The 13497-nt window shown below is 44.4% G+C and overlaps 1 protein-coding gene across 2 annotated transcripts in view; it reads left to right on the top strand.

Moving 5' to 3' along the window:
- DGKI (diacylglycerol kinase iota) overlaps nucleotides 1-13497 on the top strand; it is a 514234-nt gene that overhangs the window by 214011 nt on the left and 286726 nt on the right. For both annotated transcript variants that reach the window (XM_010804593.4, XM_024991169.2), the window contains exons 4-5: nucleotides 9217-9291; nucleotides 9699-9755. In XM_010804593.4, the coding sequence (XP_010802895.2) occupies nucleotides 9217-9291; nucleotides 9699-9755 (132 nt within the window). The remainder of the gene's footprint in view (nucleotides 1-9216; nucleotides 9292-9698; nucleotides 9756-13497) is intronic.

Here is a 13497-nt window from a genome sequence, read left to right as displayed (position 1 = left end):
ACTTTCTTCTCATTTAAAAACAAACAAACAAAAAACAAACTAAATTCTCTAGCATAAGCCACTTTTAAATCACTCTTAAAGAGACTGATTTGGTAGAAATTTCACTGTTGAGTTGAGTCCCTAAGTCATGTCCAACTCTTTTGCAACCCCATGGACTGGGCCCACCAGACTTCTCTGTCCATGAAATTACCCAGGTAAGAATAGTGGAGTGGGTTGCCATTTCCTTCTCTAGGGGATCTTGCTGGACCAAGGTTCCACCCTGTGTCTCCTGCATTGCAGGCAGATTCTTTACTGCCTGAGCCACCAGGAGTTTCACTGTAAGGGTGAACTATTGAGATAGGGACATGTACCTTTTTCCCCTCTTAAAATGAACCTAGCGACTTCCTTAGTCCAGTGACTAAGATTCCACACTCCCACCGCAGGGGACCCAGGTTTGCTCCCTGGTCAGGGAACTAGATCCTACATGCCGCAACTAAAGATCCTGCCTGCCACAACTAAGATCAGAGATCCCACTTTCTACAGCTAAGACCTGGCACAGCCAAATAACTATTTAAAGAAACAAAACCAAAATGTGCCTGTGCTGTTCTGACCACGACTTGTTCCAATCCTAATCCAATAGTCAAAACACAGTGAGGCTTCAATTGATAACCAGCCATCAACTTTAGCTTTGAATTAACTCGCTAGCTAGTAATTTGGTTCTTCCCAAATTGTTCCTCCCGTGAGCCCTGATTGGCTGCTTTTCTGGAAGAGGTAAGGTTTCCAGGTGGCAGTCTCATTTTTTCCATGTGGTTCTTCATACTCAGCTCCTTTCCCTTTGGCTTCCTGCTCTAAGAGTTTGGTTTTCTTTCTCTTCACATGAAAAATACAAAATGCACTAGCTGTTGGGGAAATAAAAAAATGTATGCGTGTCCAAACAATGGCACTTTTCTCCTACTCTCTGTGTCTCTAGGGCGCTGTGGAGCAGGCCCTTCTGTGTCTTAGCTCCGATGGGTCCTGCCTACCCGAGATTTACAGGCTTATCTGTGGTTCCTCAGGGGAGGTGTCTCTGGAAACATAAACACTTTCATATGCAAAGTGCTTCAGATAATGTGTGCCTTAGTACAGAACAAACTCTACTGTTTGAAGAGCGCATTCAGTGAGTTCTATTGCAGTACTTCAGAGGCAGTCCCTACCATAACAGGGCACGAGAGACAAGGGCATGTAGTCAGCTGCTGCGCGCACAGCAGCAAGCTGACCATGGACTTGGAGTGCAGCCATCCGGGGCTGGTCTGCTCCTGAAAGACATAAAGCCCAGGCTGAGGCCTCCTTTCGGGAGACCTGCGTGAGATGGAAAGAGGGCCCCACTCTCTCAGTGGTTCATCACTCTGGCTTTTCTGCTTTTACTTCTGCTCCATTCTTTATCATTCCAATTCAGGCCCTCATTGCCTAATATGTGGATTTTCACTATGAACTCTCATTACTTAAAAACCACCATTTAAAATTAGAGTATGGTTGCTTTGCCTGCAATGGAGACCTGAGTTTGATCCCTGGGTCTCTGGCAGATCCCCTGAAGACGGGAATCCCCTGGAGAAGGCTACCCACTCAGGTACTCTGGCCTGGAGAATTCCCAGGACAGAGGATCCTGGCGGGCTACCGTCATGAGCTTCAGTCCGTGGGGTTGCAAAGAGTTGGACATGACTAAGCGACTAATACTTTCACTTTCAGCCTTTGGCAAGATACCCTTCTTGTCTGATATCTCTGAAACTCCCCCAAAGACACCATTTGTGGTCACAAAATTTGTTCAGCTGTCCTCCCCATGAAGCCTCTGCACCCCATTTTCCCTCTAAGATTTATAAAGGTCTTCTGTCCCTCAAACACCGCTAGGTCCCACTTTCTCTCTCCTTTCGGGGTTGCCTACCCTGAGAATGCCTGTGCCTTGGAGGGGGAGGAGGTTTCTCTCATCATTCCAAAGCCACCAGTTCTCCAGCCTGAGGTTAGTCTGGGGGCTTATGTTAGGAGAAAGGCCTGGTCTGCAAGCCCATTCTTCTCCCCTCCATTCCTCTCTCCCTCCCTTCCAGAACATCTCTTGAGCTCCTATTATGGATCAGGCAGTGTTTCCTGGTGTTGGATTAGAGCAGTATGGAAACACAGGGGACTCTCCCCACCTCCTTGTAACCTTATCCTTTTAACCCGGGCCTCTCGGGAATGGTTTTGCTCTGCTATTTCCCTTTGAGTTCCTCGTGACCCACAGCCAGCGTTCCTGCTCTTTGCCTTTGTGGCTCTCCACCTGATCGCCTGCCCAACACACAGAGAAGCCTCCACACTCCACCATGAAATGCGATGCCCCATGACTCATGCAAATGGACACCTATGAGCCCCTGGCTCGGGGCCCCACTGGACACGCAGAAGCCGGATCTGTTCCTCTTAGGAGGCATCAGTGCCTACTGTGTAAAGAGACTCTGGATCTTCTTCCTGAGACAGTGTCTTCAATTTTTCAAATATTTATATATCTTTTAAGGCCAGTTAAAGAATTGTGTATGTGGTTTTTTTTCTTTTTTCCTGTTAGGTGCTTTTTACTGCTTCAGCCTCTGCTCTAAATGACAGCCTTTATTGTCCGAGCTGTTCATTTAGCATTTAGCCACGCAGGGCCTTCTCCTGTTAATAAGCTTCGTCTTGAGTCCTCCTTGTCTCAAGTGGCTTGCCAGCTTCTCCCAGGAAGGACAGAAGCTTCCTTTGCTTCACTTCCTGCTTAGCACTCCGTGTTTCAGCAACATGCAGAGTTCACTATGTCAGACACCTCCGACCGCCCTGATTCCAGTGAACCGCAGATTTAGGTGTACGGGTGTGTGTGTGTGAGCGTTGCATGAGTACTTCTGTTACGGTTTATCTGATCCCTGACCCAGCCTCCTGTTGGTCTTGCTCCTTTTGCTTTCATATATTCTGAGGCGCTTCTGGCATCTTTAGTATCTCAGACGGTGGTGATGGGGTGTGTCTCAGAGGGCTCCAGCCCCCTCACTGAGCCCTCTCCAGAGGACACAGGTGCAAACAGGTGGCGCCCTGACACATGAAGGCCTGGACTCTCCAACATGCGCAGTGGTGCCCAGGGCGAGGGCTAGCACCCTGTCACACCGAGCGAGGTCTCCCTCCAGGAGACTCTTGAGAGAGAGAGGGGGCTCGGAGACTCTCCCTGGGCACAGACTTGTCCTGACATGTGGCCTCTCTGCTCCCAGGTCCAGGCTAGTGAAATCCTGCCATCACAGTAGCACTCCTGCCAAGTAAGAGAGGCCACAATAGGGGTGTGCTGGTACTTCAGCTACCTACCCTCTTGATTTGTCCAAAATGTCCTGTCTTTCTATCTGAGAAAGACAGGCTCCCTCGCAAGTGGCCATGAAGCCTTTGCTTTGGCCCTGAAGCCACAGTAATGGAGCCTCCAGATAATGTCAGTCTTCTTTTTTCCCTAATACCAATTTGCAGATTGCATCCTAGACGCCCCAGAGGAGTAGCACTTGCCAAGGATGCTTGTCATTTCTTCTAATTAGGTTTTTAAATAAATCAAAGAACTCTTGTTTTCCATTTACCTAGGATTAGACAGCAGCAGTGTTCTTGTTTGCCTTGCCCATAGAGGCAGTCCCCAGTAAAGGTTTGCCGGATTCCTGACCCTCCGAAGGCTTAGGAGGTTTCCTTTACCTCCACCCTTGGAGATGAAGAAGGGATGAAGACAGGGCCCAATCTCCCCGTCTCCCTTTTCCATCAGAGTGCCTCCCTGTAAACAGAGCTTCGGGTGCAGAAGTGAGGATAAAATTCTTCTCACCGTACTTGCTGTTTCTCCTTTACCTGACTCCCAGCACTCAGCTTCTCTTTTTCACCATGATTCTTGTGAGGTAAGAAGGGTGAGGAGGTTTAGAATTACTGGGGAGCAGACAGCTGGGGGAGCCTGAGTTTGGAAGCTCAGCCCACCACCTCATCCAGCCTTCTGTTTTTTTTTTTTAATTGGAGGCTAATTACTTCACAGTCATCCAGCCTTCTTCTCCCAGCTTTTCACCACTCAGCTCCTCATCTTGTCCTCTCCCCAGGACTTTGTCTGCTTCCTTCCCCTCTCCTAGTGTGGTTGCATCCCTGCCCAGAGCCACTTTCCTGGCCATTCATCCTTTTGTCCCTGTGGCCTTGTGACAGGGGCAGGGCTGATGGAAACATTGGTTTCTTGCATTTTATCTGGGAGCCTGTGTTCTGGGGACTCTGTCTGCAATGAGATGCTGCCAGGCCCATACTACTGTTTGGCCAGCAGTAGGCTCTGGCCCCTGAGGTCTCTTGAGACAGGAGGCTGAGAAAGAGTAGCCACATGGGCTCTGGAGACTAAATTTTTCCTCCTGCTTCTCTGCTTCTCATCTCTGTGATTAAACCTGTGTGTGTGTGTGTGTGTGTGTGTGTGTGTGTGTGTGTGTGTTGGGGGAGGGTATCTTTAAAAATACTGCAGGAGAGATGTGGTCAGAGGCACGATGACTCGCTCATCTTCAGGGAAACAGATTTGCTGGATGTTTATTGGGGAGAGGCTCAGTCAGCCTTGTCATACACGGTTCTTGGGTCAGATTTCACATTATTAGGGGTGACATTTGAATTAAGTTACCTCGTAGCGTGGTGGCCTTGACCTGTCACAAATCATAAACCTGTGAAGCTAGGTTCCTTTTCTTTCTCCTCTTCTTTCCTTCCCTCCCTTGCTTCTCTCTCTTTCTATCAAATGCTGTTGCCTACCACCAGATCTTTATTATTTAGTAGAAATCACATCTCTTATTCAAAGGAAGCAAACATAGCTTGCTTGGTGGTACAGATGAATCAGGGACTTGTGACAAAAGGGAGTGGGCAGGTGGGATGGGATGAGATATTAACTCTTCTCCGGGACAGTTGCATACTTTCTACCACTATTGCCTCCAGTCCTTTCGGCCCCTCTCCAGCTTCCATCCCCAGTGCCAGTGGTCTAAGGCTGTTTTACTTCTGTGCCTGAGATGAGCCGAAGTTTGGAAAGGAATTGTTGCTGCTTAGAGTGCCAGCAATGCCTGCAGCATGGGAAACGTGCAGGGCCCAGTCAGAACTGGAAAGGTGTTCTCTTCCATCACTGTTAGGTCTGCTGGTCAGGTTGTGCCCACCATCCTAAAGCACAGCATATCATTCATGGTGGCACGATTATATGAGTCAATTCTGGTCACTGCATGTGTGCTCAGTCCCTTAGTCTTGTCCGACTCGTGACCCCATAGGCTATAGCCTGCCAGGCTCCTCTGTCCATGGGATTTTCCAGGCAAGAATACTGGAGTGGGTTGCCATTTCCTTCTCCAGGGGATCTTCCTGACCCAGGGATCCAACCCACATCTCTTGTGTCTGCTGCATTGGCAAGCCAATTCTTTACCACTAACGCCACCTGGGAAGCATTGTATAATGGGATATAATTTATGCTAAGTCGCTTCAGTCGTGTCCGGCTCTGTGCGACTCCATAGACGGCAGCCCACCAGGCTCCCCTGTCCCTGGGATTCTCCAGGCAAGAACACTGGAGTGGGTTGCCATTTCCTTCTCCAATGCATGAAAGTGAAAAGTGAAAGTGAAGTCGCTCAGTTGTGTCTGACTCTTGGCGACCCCATGGACTGCAGCCTACCAGGCTCCTCCACCCATGGAATTTTCCAGGCAAGAGTACTGGAGTGGGGTGCCATATGTAATTTATAGTATAGCCTATATTGTTTTAGTTTTCCCAGATGTACCTTCCCACTAGTTTTTACAGATGTTGCACACATGGACACATACACAATTACAAATTCATGAACCTCCTTTTACAAAATGAGGAAACCCTTGGAAAGGTACTGAGGTCACTTGATATTTGAAGCAATAAGCCTAATTGGCCTTTAAATCAAGAGAGCGAATTATTAAACTTTTATAATTGTTAAGCATGTTTACTTCCCAGGTCATATTTATTTTTGAATTTGCATTTTGGTGCTAGGTTCTATCACAGCTGTCCCACTAAGAAGAATGACAGCTAATCTGCCAACTTAATTTCAATGACTTTTCTTGCTTTATCATTTTTTATAGTGAAGAAAGTATTGACTTAAATTAAGAGCTTTTAAAGAAAAGGTGAATACTTACAGTATTTAGAATACCTAGATTCCTACATTTTATCTTTATATTTAGTTTGAATCTTGCAAATAAAAATTGGAATATAACCAAGCATGAATTGAGCACTTTTGCCCAGGAGCTTATTATCCAGCTGCTTCAAAGAACTTGAACCAATTGAAGCACAGTGATAAACCAAGAAGTCAGCAGTTCGGACTTCTGATTCACTGAAACAGTTTTCATCAGTTGAGAAGCAAAAATTGATATATTTTTCTACTATGGAAAAAGACCTGGGGCCTTCAATCAGAATTTATTCACTTAATTTTGCATATGATTATATATAGACCTTAATTATCTAATTTATCAGATTATACGCTGTTTAGAAACCGTCATTTAGGAAATTGAGGGCAACTGAAGTCAGACACAACAACTTCTAGCCTGATAGGAAGACAGGAAGCAGAAAAATGACTGTTCTCTATAGTAAAAGGCATCATGTTGTGCTTATAAAGACAAATTCAGATTATGGTTTATATATTCTGCCTCAGAAGGCATAGAAGCACATATTATATTTTATGAGGGCCTTTAAAATTCAATATTGTCTAAATAAAATCAGTTTTATAGTGTAAGGCACTTTTCTTCATATATTATCATTTGTAGTACATTGCTCTTGCATTATTACACATGAATAATATCCGTGTGAGTGGATGTGTGCTAAAGTCGCTTCAGTCATGTTCAACTCTTTGCAACCCTATGAACTGTCGCCCACCAGGCTCCTGTGTCCACGGGGTTCTCCAGGCAGAAATACTGGGGTGGGTTGCCATGCCCTCCTCCAGGGGATCTTCCCGACCCAGGGACTGAACCTGATGTATCAGTGTAACTGCACGTTATCCTAGGAAACTGAGAGAGGACGGTCTTAACCTACTGGCTCTCAAACTTTTCCCGGCAAGATCCCGTATTCAAAAAAGATCCTGACTTGAAATCCAGACAGAAAGCAAGGCAAGGAAGAGGTGTTCTGGCTTCGACGAGTGCATGTTTGTCCCTTCCCACCATCCCCAGGGGCTTCTTGGGAGCCTCATGGAGCCCTTATGCAATCTTGTGCAGACCCCAGCACAGAGCACACAGTCAGGCGCAAAGCTCGACCAGGGCAGGACTTAACTGGAGGGAGGCTTTTCAGGTGGCCTTGAATAACCCTGTAAGTGGTTGCTACCATGAGAGTATCACTTTGCTTGCTGTGAAATCTCCTAGGGGTTGGTGGATAAAAAGTAGAATGAGATCGACTCTCAAGCATCACTGTAACTCTTGAGCAACAGGACTCTAGAGCCCCATGCATTTGCTGCAGGTTACGCTAAAGCGGTGGTCCCCACCAGGAGTTCCAGCTAACAGGAGCGCATCAGGAGTTTGCTAATGGGCACTCAGCCCATGAAAAACTACACACCTGGAATTTTATTACTGTTGCCTTGAGTGATGTCGCCCTTGCTGGTGCCGCCGCTTCTGCTTGTCATTCTTGTTCTCTCTCCCCTTCTCCTACCCTTCCTTTTTCTTCCCACCCATCATGCCCTCTTTCTTTTTAGTAGTGAAGCCAAGACACTTTTCAGTGGTGTAGCTAGATGCTTGGATTTCCCTTTATCCTGTCTTTTTGCAAAATCAATTGATTGCCAAACTTGCTTAAAGTTCCAGACCATGTCCTTTCCTCAGGCAGAGGGAAACCAAGAATGATGAAAGCATTTGCAAGCACAGTACCTAAACCTTAGTCAGTGGGTATTAGGGTGACACATGTCATTGCCGCAGTACTGACTGCAGTGTTCTTGGTGCTTGACTGGTGTCTGATGACACTGTGGAGACCTGTGTTTGAATGGGTAGAGCCGTCTAGGAGGCAGGAGGCTGTAGTTTCTTTGCCGATTCTGTCCCTCCCAAGGTGCTGGTTTGCATTTCTTCCAGGCTCCTTTTGTAGCAGTATCACCTCAATTTTTAGCTCAAAAATCAAATCCCAGGAGGAGAAGCCAGTCCTCAGAATGTACCCTGTGGCAGTGCCTTTCTTGAGGACAGGGACTCGGGGCCTTTCACACATCGATGCTTTGATGGGCTATTTCACAGATTGGCTTTGTTATAGTAAGTTTCTTTCAGTGCTCAAACCCCCAAATTATTCATGCAATTCTGCCTTTTAGCTTGTCCTTCACAGAGAGACCTGAGCATTGGTAGCTTACACTTTCCATGGCACTAGGATCAATGAATCAAGATTTCCACACCTTCCTCTCCCTCTCTCTACTGCTTGTTTTTTAGTTAGAGAAAAGATCAGCCTCAGGGAGTATTTTTATTGTGAATTTTTAACTCGCACTGAGTGTCAGCGAGGCCAAACTATGTAATGCTTCTAAGCAGGAGTCTTGTTTCAGACCACCTGGCCCTGCTGTGCTCTAAATGTATAACTTCCTGTGCCTCAGCTTTCTTATCTGTATAATGAAAGTAAGAATAGTGTCTTATTTCTCAGGGTGGTGAGGATTAAATGTTACTGTTTGTGAAGTGCTTACTAGAATACCTAGCACATGGCAGGTAGTACATTCATGTGAGTTGCTGTTATGTTACTGTTGCTGCTGCTATGATGATGATAATGATTAGTAAAAATTAGACTTGTCTTTTTACTTTCCAGACTATCTGGGCAGAAACCCAAGTAGGTTTGTTTAGGTTTGTGCTGGGAATAAAACCCCGAGGTGAAGGCCCCTTGAAATGTAGACTCTTTGACTGTAGGGAAAGAGTGCTTGTTTTGAACCTGGTATGTTGGCCCTACCCCTTAGAGTAAACATGAAAAAAAAAAATTAGAAGATAATAATGCCTACCATGTTAGGTCATGAAACTTAGAGAAGGAAAAAACAGCAGAATAAAGAACTTGGCTCATAGTATATCCTCAATATATAACATCTAGTATATAATTATGTTGTAAAGAGAACATCTCGGCCACCCTAAGTTGTGACTGTGTAGCTGCTTAGTAGATCAAAGGACTATTGATGAAGCTTGTCATATTATTGAATGTCTATGATGAAGTTTTAAATTGGTTTATGTTTGCCTTATTTCTGAATGTTCTCTTTACTACCAGGGAACCCTTCAGAGCAGACTGCTAACGTTTCTCCTTGTCTTCTGAATTGTCTGTTGTAGAAATCAGCTCTCAGGAGGAAGTGTGCAGTCTGTAAGATTGTCGTCCATACCGCCTGCATTGAACAGCTAGAAAAGGTGAGACAGCGCCACCTGCTGCAATCTTTGCTACCCTGCAAGTGTTTGGACTTCAGAGACAAAGCGTCAGTTCTCATTTTCAACTTCTTGACAACTACGCTCTTTTAAAAACCTAGAAGTCCAACGTTAGCACCAGATTAATAATGGGAGGACTATGCTTAAGGTTTACATCCACTCTATTGTTTACTGAGCTTTAATTTGATATCATTTCATGTTGACTCTTGGGTAAAGGAATAAAAAGGTTAGAGAGAAAAGCCTGGTATGGGCCTATTTCTTCACAATAACAGCAAGTGTTGTCATTCGCCCATGGGATTTGTTGGTTTTTTAGGGTAACTCTAGGTAATTTTTAGGGTAATTCTAGTTAGGTGCTCTCCCTAATATAATACACTTTTCTTTTTAAATGACAGATTAATTTCAGATGTAAACCAACATTTCGAGAAGGAGGTTCAAGATCACCAAGAGAAGTAAGTATTTCAGAGCTCTAGTGCAAATGCAACCTTTTATTTCCCGTTGATTCACTGCATTCATTGTCATCAGGGATTAAAAAAAATCTGTCTCCCTCCATTTCACATTAGTGTCTTATCAGTATCTCAACAAATACAATCAGTAAACCCCCCAAGTCTCTTCAGGGTGTGTCTGCTCCCCTTTCTTCTTCTCATAGAATGCCCTGGAGAGCGAAGGTCTATTGAATGAGCCAGAGAGTAGGGAGAGGGAATGGTGGTAGAATTGAAAAGGTAAGAAAGAAATAGTATTTTATTGGCTTTTGGTCTATTTTAATTCCACCTGGAAGAGGTGGCAACTAAACTGAGTCCCAAAGGATTGATCTAAGTGAAGGTTTGGGGGATCGTCAGCTCGGGGGTGAGTGAGCACCTTCTAGACAGAACACATCCACACAGGCTCAAAAGTGAGGGACATACAAGGAAGGCACGAGACCCAAGAGATAAGCAGAAGTGAGACCACGAAGGCTCTTATAATCAAGGCATGTCTCATCATCATAGTAATTAGAGGGGCATTGAACAATTTTAAGCAAAATATATTAATCTATCTACAGTGTGGAGGGGATGCCACGTATTTCAAGAGCAGCAGTGTTAAAGGCATGGAGGAAGTTGGCTATTCTCTTAGTTCAGTTCAGCTCAGTCGCTCAGTCGTGTCCGACTCTTTGCAACCCCATGAATCGCAGCACGCCAGGCCTCCCTGTCCATCCCAACTCCCAGAGTTTGCTCAAACTCACGTCCATCGAGTCAGTGATGCCATCCAGCCATCTCATCCTCTGTCGTCCCCTTCTCCTCCTGCCCCCAATCCCTCCCAGCATCAGAGTCTTTTGGAAGTGATAATGGTGATCTGAACTAACAGTAATACTGAGATGGAGAAAATTGGTAAATGTGAATTTGAAGGAAATAAGATGGTCAGGATATATTAGTTGATTGGATTTTGGACACAAGGACAGGGGTTGTTGTTTTCAGTCACTAAGTGGTGTCTGACTCTTTGTGATCCCCATGGACTGTAGCACACCAGGCTCCTGTATCCTTCATCAGCTTCCGGAGTTTGCTCAAACTCACGTCCATTGAATCTCTGATGCCATCCAACCATCTCATCCTCTGTCTCCCCCTTCTCCTCGTGCCCTCAATCTTTCCCAGCATCAGGGTCTTTTCAGTGAGTCAGTTGCTTGCATCAGGGGGCCAAAGTATTGGAGCTTTAGCTTCAGCACCAATCCTTCCAGTGAATATTCAAGATTGATTTCCATTAGGATGGACTGGTTTGATCTTGCTGTCCAGAGAACTCTGAAGAGTTTTCTCCAGCACCACAATTTGAAAGTATCAGTTCTTCAGCGCTCAGCCTTCTTTATGTTCCAACTCTTACATCTCTGCATGACTACTGGAAAAACCATAGCTTTATGCCAAGCTCCCCTGTCCTTTGACTATAAGGACAAATATGTTGGCAAATGAATTGCCTTGAGGATATGGTAGAGAAGTAATGAGTTCAGCTGTCGGACTCTCAAGTTTGAGTTGTCCTGAGGCTCCCAACTGGTGATATCCAACAGAAAGCTGAGTGGTTATATAAGTTTAGAGCTTATGAGGAAGATTGGGCTAGAGGTTAGACGCTGGTGAATTGTCAGCATTTCGAGGTAGCAATTAAAGCTATAAGCTTGATGACTGGGTAAGATAGGAATAGAAGATGTCTGAGTATAGATTGGTGTTAATGACAGTTAATGAATGAAGACGCAGTGAAGAAGAATAATATTGTTACTGATTAATACAAGGAGATTGGGAGAAAACATGGAGTGAGAATAGGCTGGCAGTGGAGGTTGTAGAGAGAGATAAAAATAGCTGTCCCCGTTAGCTGTCCGTTCCCACTGTGCTTGTCTATTATGTCAGCAAGAGGTTGGTTATGGGTCATATGTAGGGTGAGAGAGTCTTAAGAAAAATGATAGGGTTGTGTTTACCCTTGATGTCGTTGGAATACACTATAGCATTGGCCAAGGGATAACTCAGTGATGGCTCAAATGAAGGAGACGTTTTACTTAGGACAGTAGAAGAAATCGTTTTGAGTTTTTTAAGATGGACTTGATAAATTTCTAACCAGGATATCCATATTTGGCTCCCTGTCCTTTGATTTCTCTTTTTCCATTTGGATAGGTAATTGTGATTGTTTCTAATTTCTAACATAAGGATTTGGGGGGATGTGTTTTCAGTAGCTGTATTATTTCTCTTCTGTGAAGCCAGGCCCTTCATGAGTGTTTTCAGTGTCTTCCTTTGTCTTCAGGTCAAGGACTTGCTATTTCTTCCATGCCTACATTTTCAAATCCTCACCTTCCTTGTAGATTATTTCTATCACCATTAACGTGCTCTGAGACCTCCCATCTTTAAAAAACAAAAACAAACAAGAATATCCCTTAATTACCAACTGTGTCTTAATTGCAGCTCTGATTCTCAGTGTTGTGTTCAGTGCTAAAGTTCCAGAAGGTGTTAGCCATATAAACTGTTTCTAGCACGTTTCCCTCCTGGGCATTTTAACCTGTTCTGATCTGGTCTTACTCTACCCATTCACTGAAATTACTTTTTTAAATCTTGCCAATATCTCCTTGATGCCAGATTCATTAGCTGTTTTCTGTTCTTATTCAGTCTTTCAAATGTGTTCAAACTACTCAGTATTTCCTCCATCTTGAAATGCTCTCGTGTCATGACAGCTTTCTTAATGTTTCTCTTAAATATTTCACTGGGTAGTCCTTCCATTGTTCATGCTCTGATTTCTATGTATTTGTTGGGCTTGTTAGTACTGGACTACACTGTGCCTACTGGCGTTGGGAGAACTCCTCCAGTCCTTTGGTTTTCAGTATCGTGTCTGGGTTGAAACACTTGGAGTTCCATTTGATATGCCCATTGAATGTGTCAGAGTCATCTCAAATATAATACATTACCAACCAAACTCTATTGCCATCACTGTAAAAACTATATTTTTCAATTGTTTTGTATCTCAGAAAATGAGAGGACTATTGGTCCAACTCCACAAATGAGAAAACACGGGGTCATAATGATGCTTCTCTCAGGTACTCCCCACACTTAATCCATTTGCCAGCCCTAACAATTTTATTTATAAAATATATTTCAAATCATGCATTTATCTCCATTTCTGTTGCCAGTGCCCTAGCCTGAGACACCATGATCCCTTGCTTTTGACCACTGCAGTAACTTCTCCAGGATTCTTTAATTTACCCCATCGATCCACCATGATATAAGAGAGTGATCTTTTAAAGTGAACACTGGATTATATAATTTTCCAGCTTAAAACTTGGCAGTGGTTTCCACGTCATTTAGAGGAAAACTGTACTCCTTGGCTTGGCATGAAAAGTCAAAAGCCCTGCATAGGCTGGGCCAGCCAACCTCTTGCAACACATCTGTCTGCCACATGGATTTCAGTTCTTGAGGCACACATCAAGATATTCTTCACCTTCTGATATTTGTGTGTTTTGTCACAGCACAGGAGATCTCTGTTCATGACCAGCTGTTTCTTAACAGTTAGAGCCTCTCAGAGGTCTTTGTTGATTTCCACCTCTAAATAGGTCGCACACTGTTCTTTATCAAAGCACCTTGTTCTGCCCTTCAGAGCACTTTGTATGTCATAATTATTTACAGGTATTACTCATTTGCTTGTTTGTTACCATCCTCCTTAGTGTAAGCTTTGGGAGATCACTCATGAAGTTTGTTC

This window comes from Bos taurus, chromosome 4 (genome assembly GCF_002263795.3).
Source record: "Bos taurus isolate L1 Dominette 01449 registration number 42190680 breed Hereford chromosome 4, ARS-UCD2.0, whole genome shotgun sequence".
NCBI classification, from domain to species: Eukaryota; Metazoa; Chordata; class Mammalia; order Artiodactyla; family Bovidae; genus Bos; species Bos taurus.
Note: the sequence above shows the minus strand (reverse complement) of the source record. Positions and strands in the feature narration are given on the sequence as shown.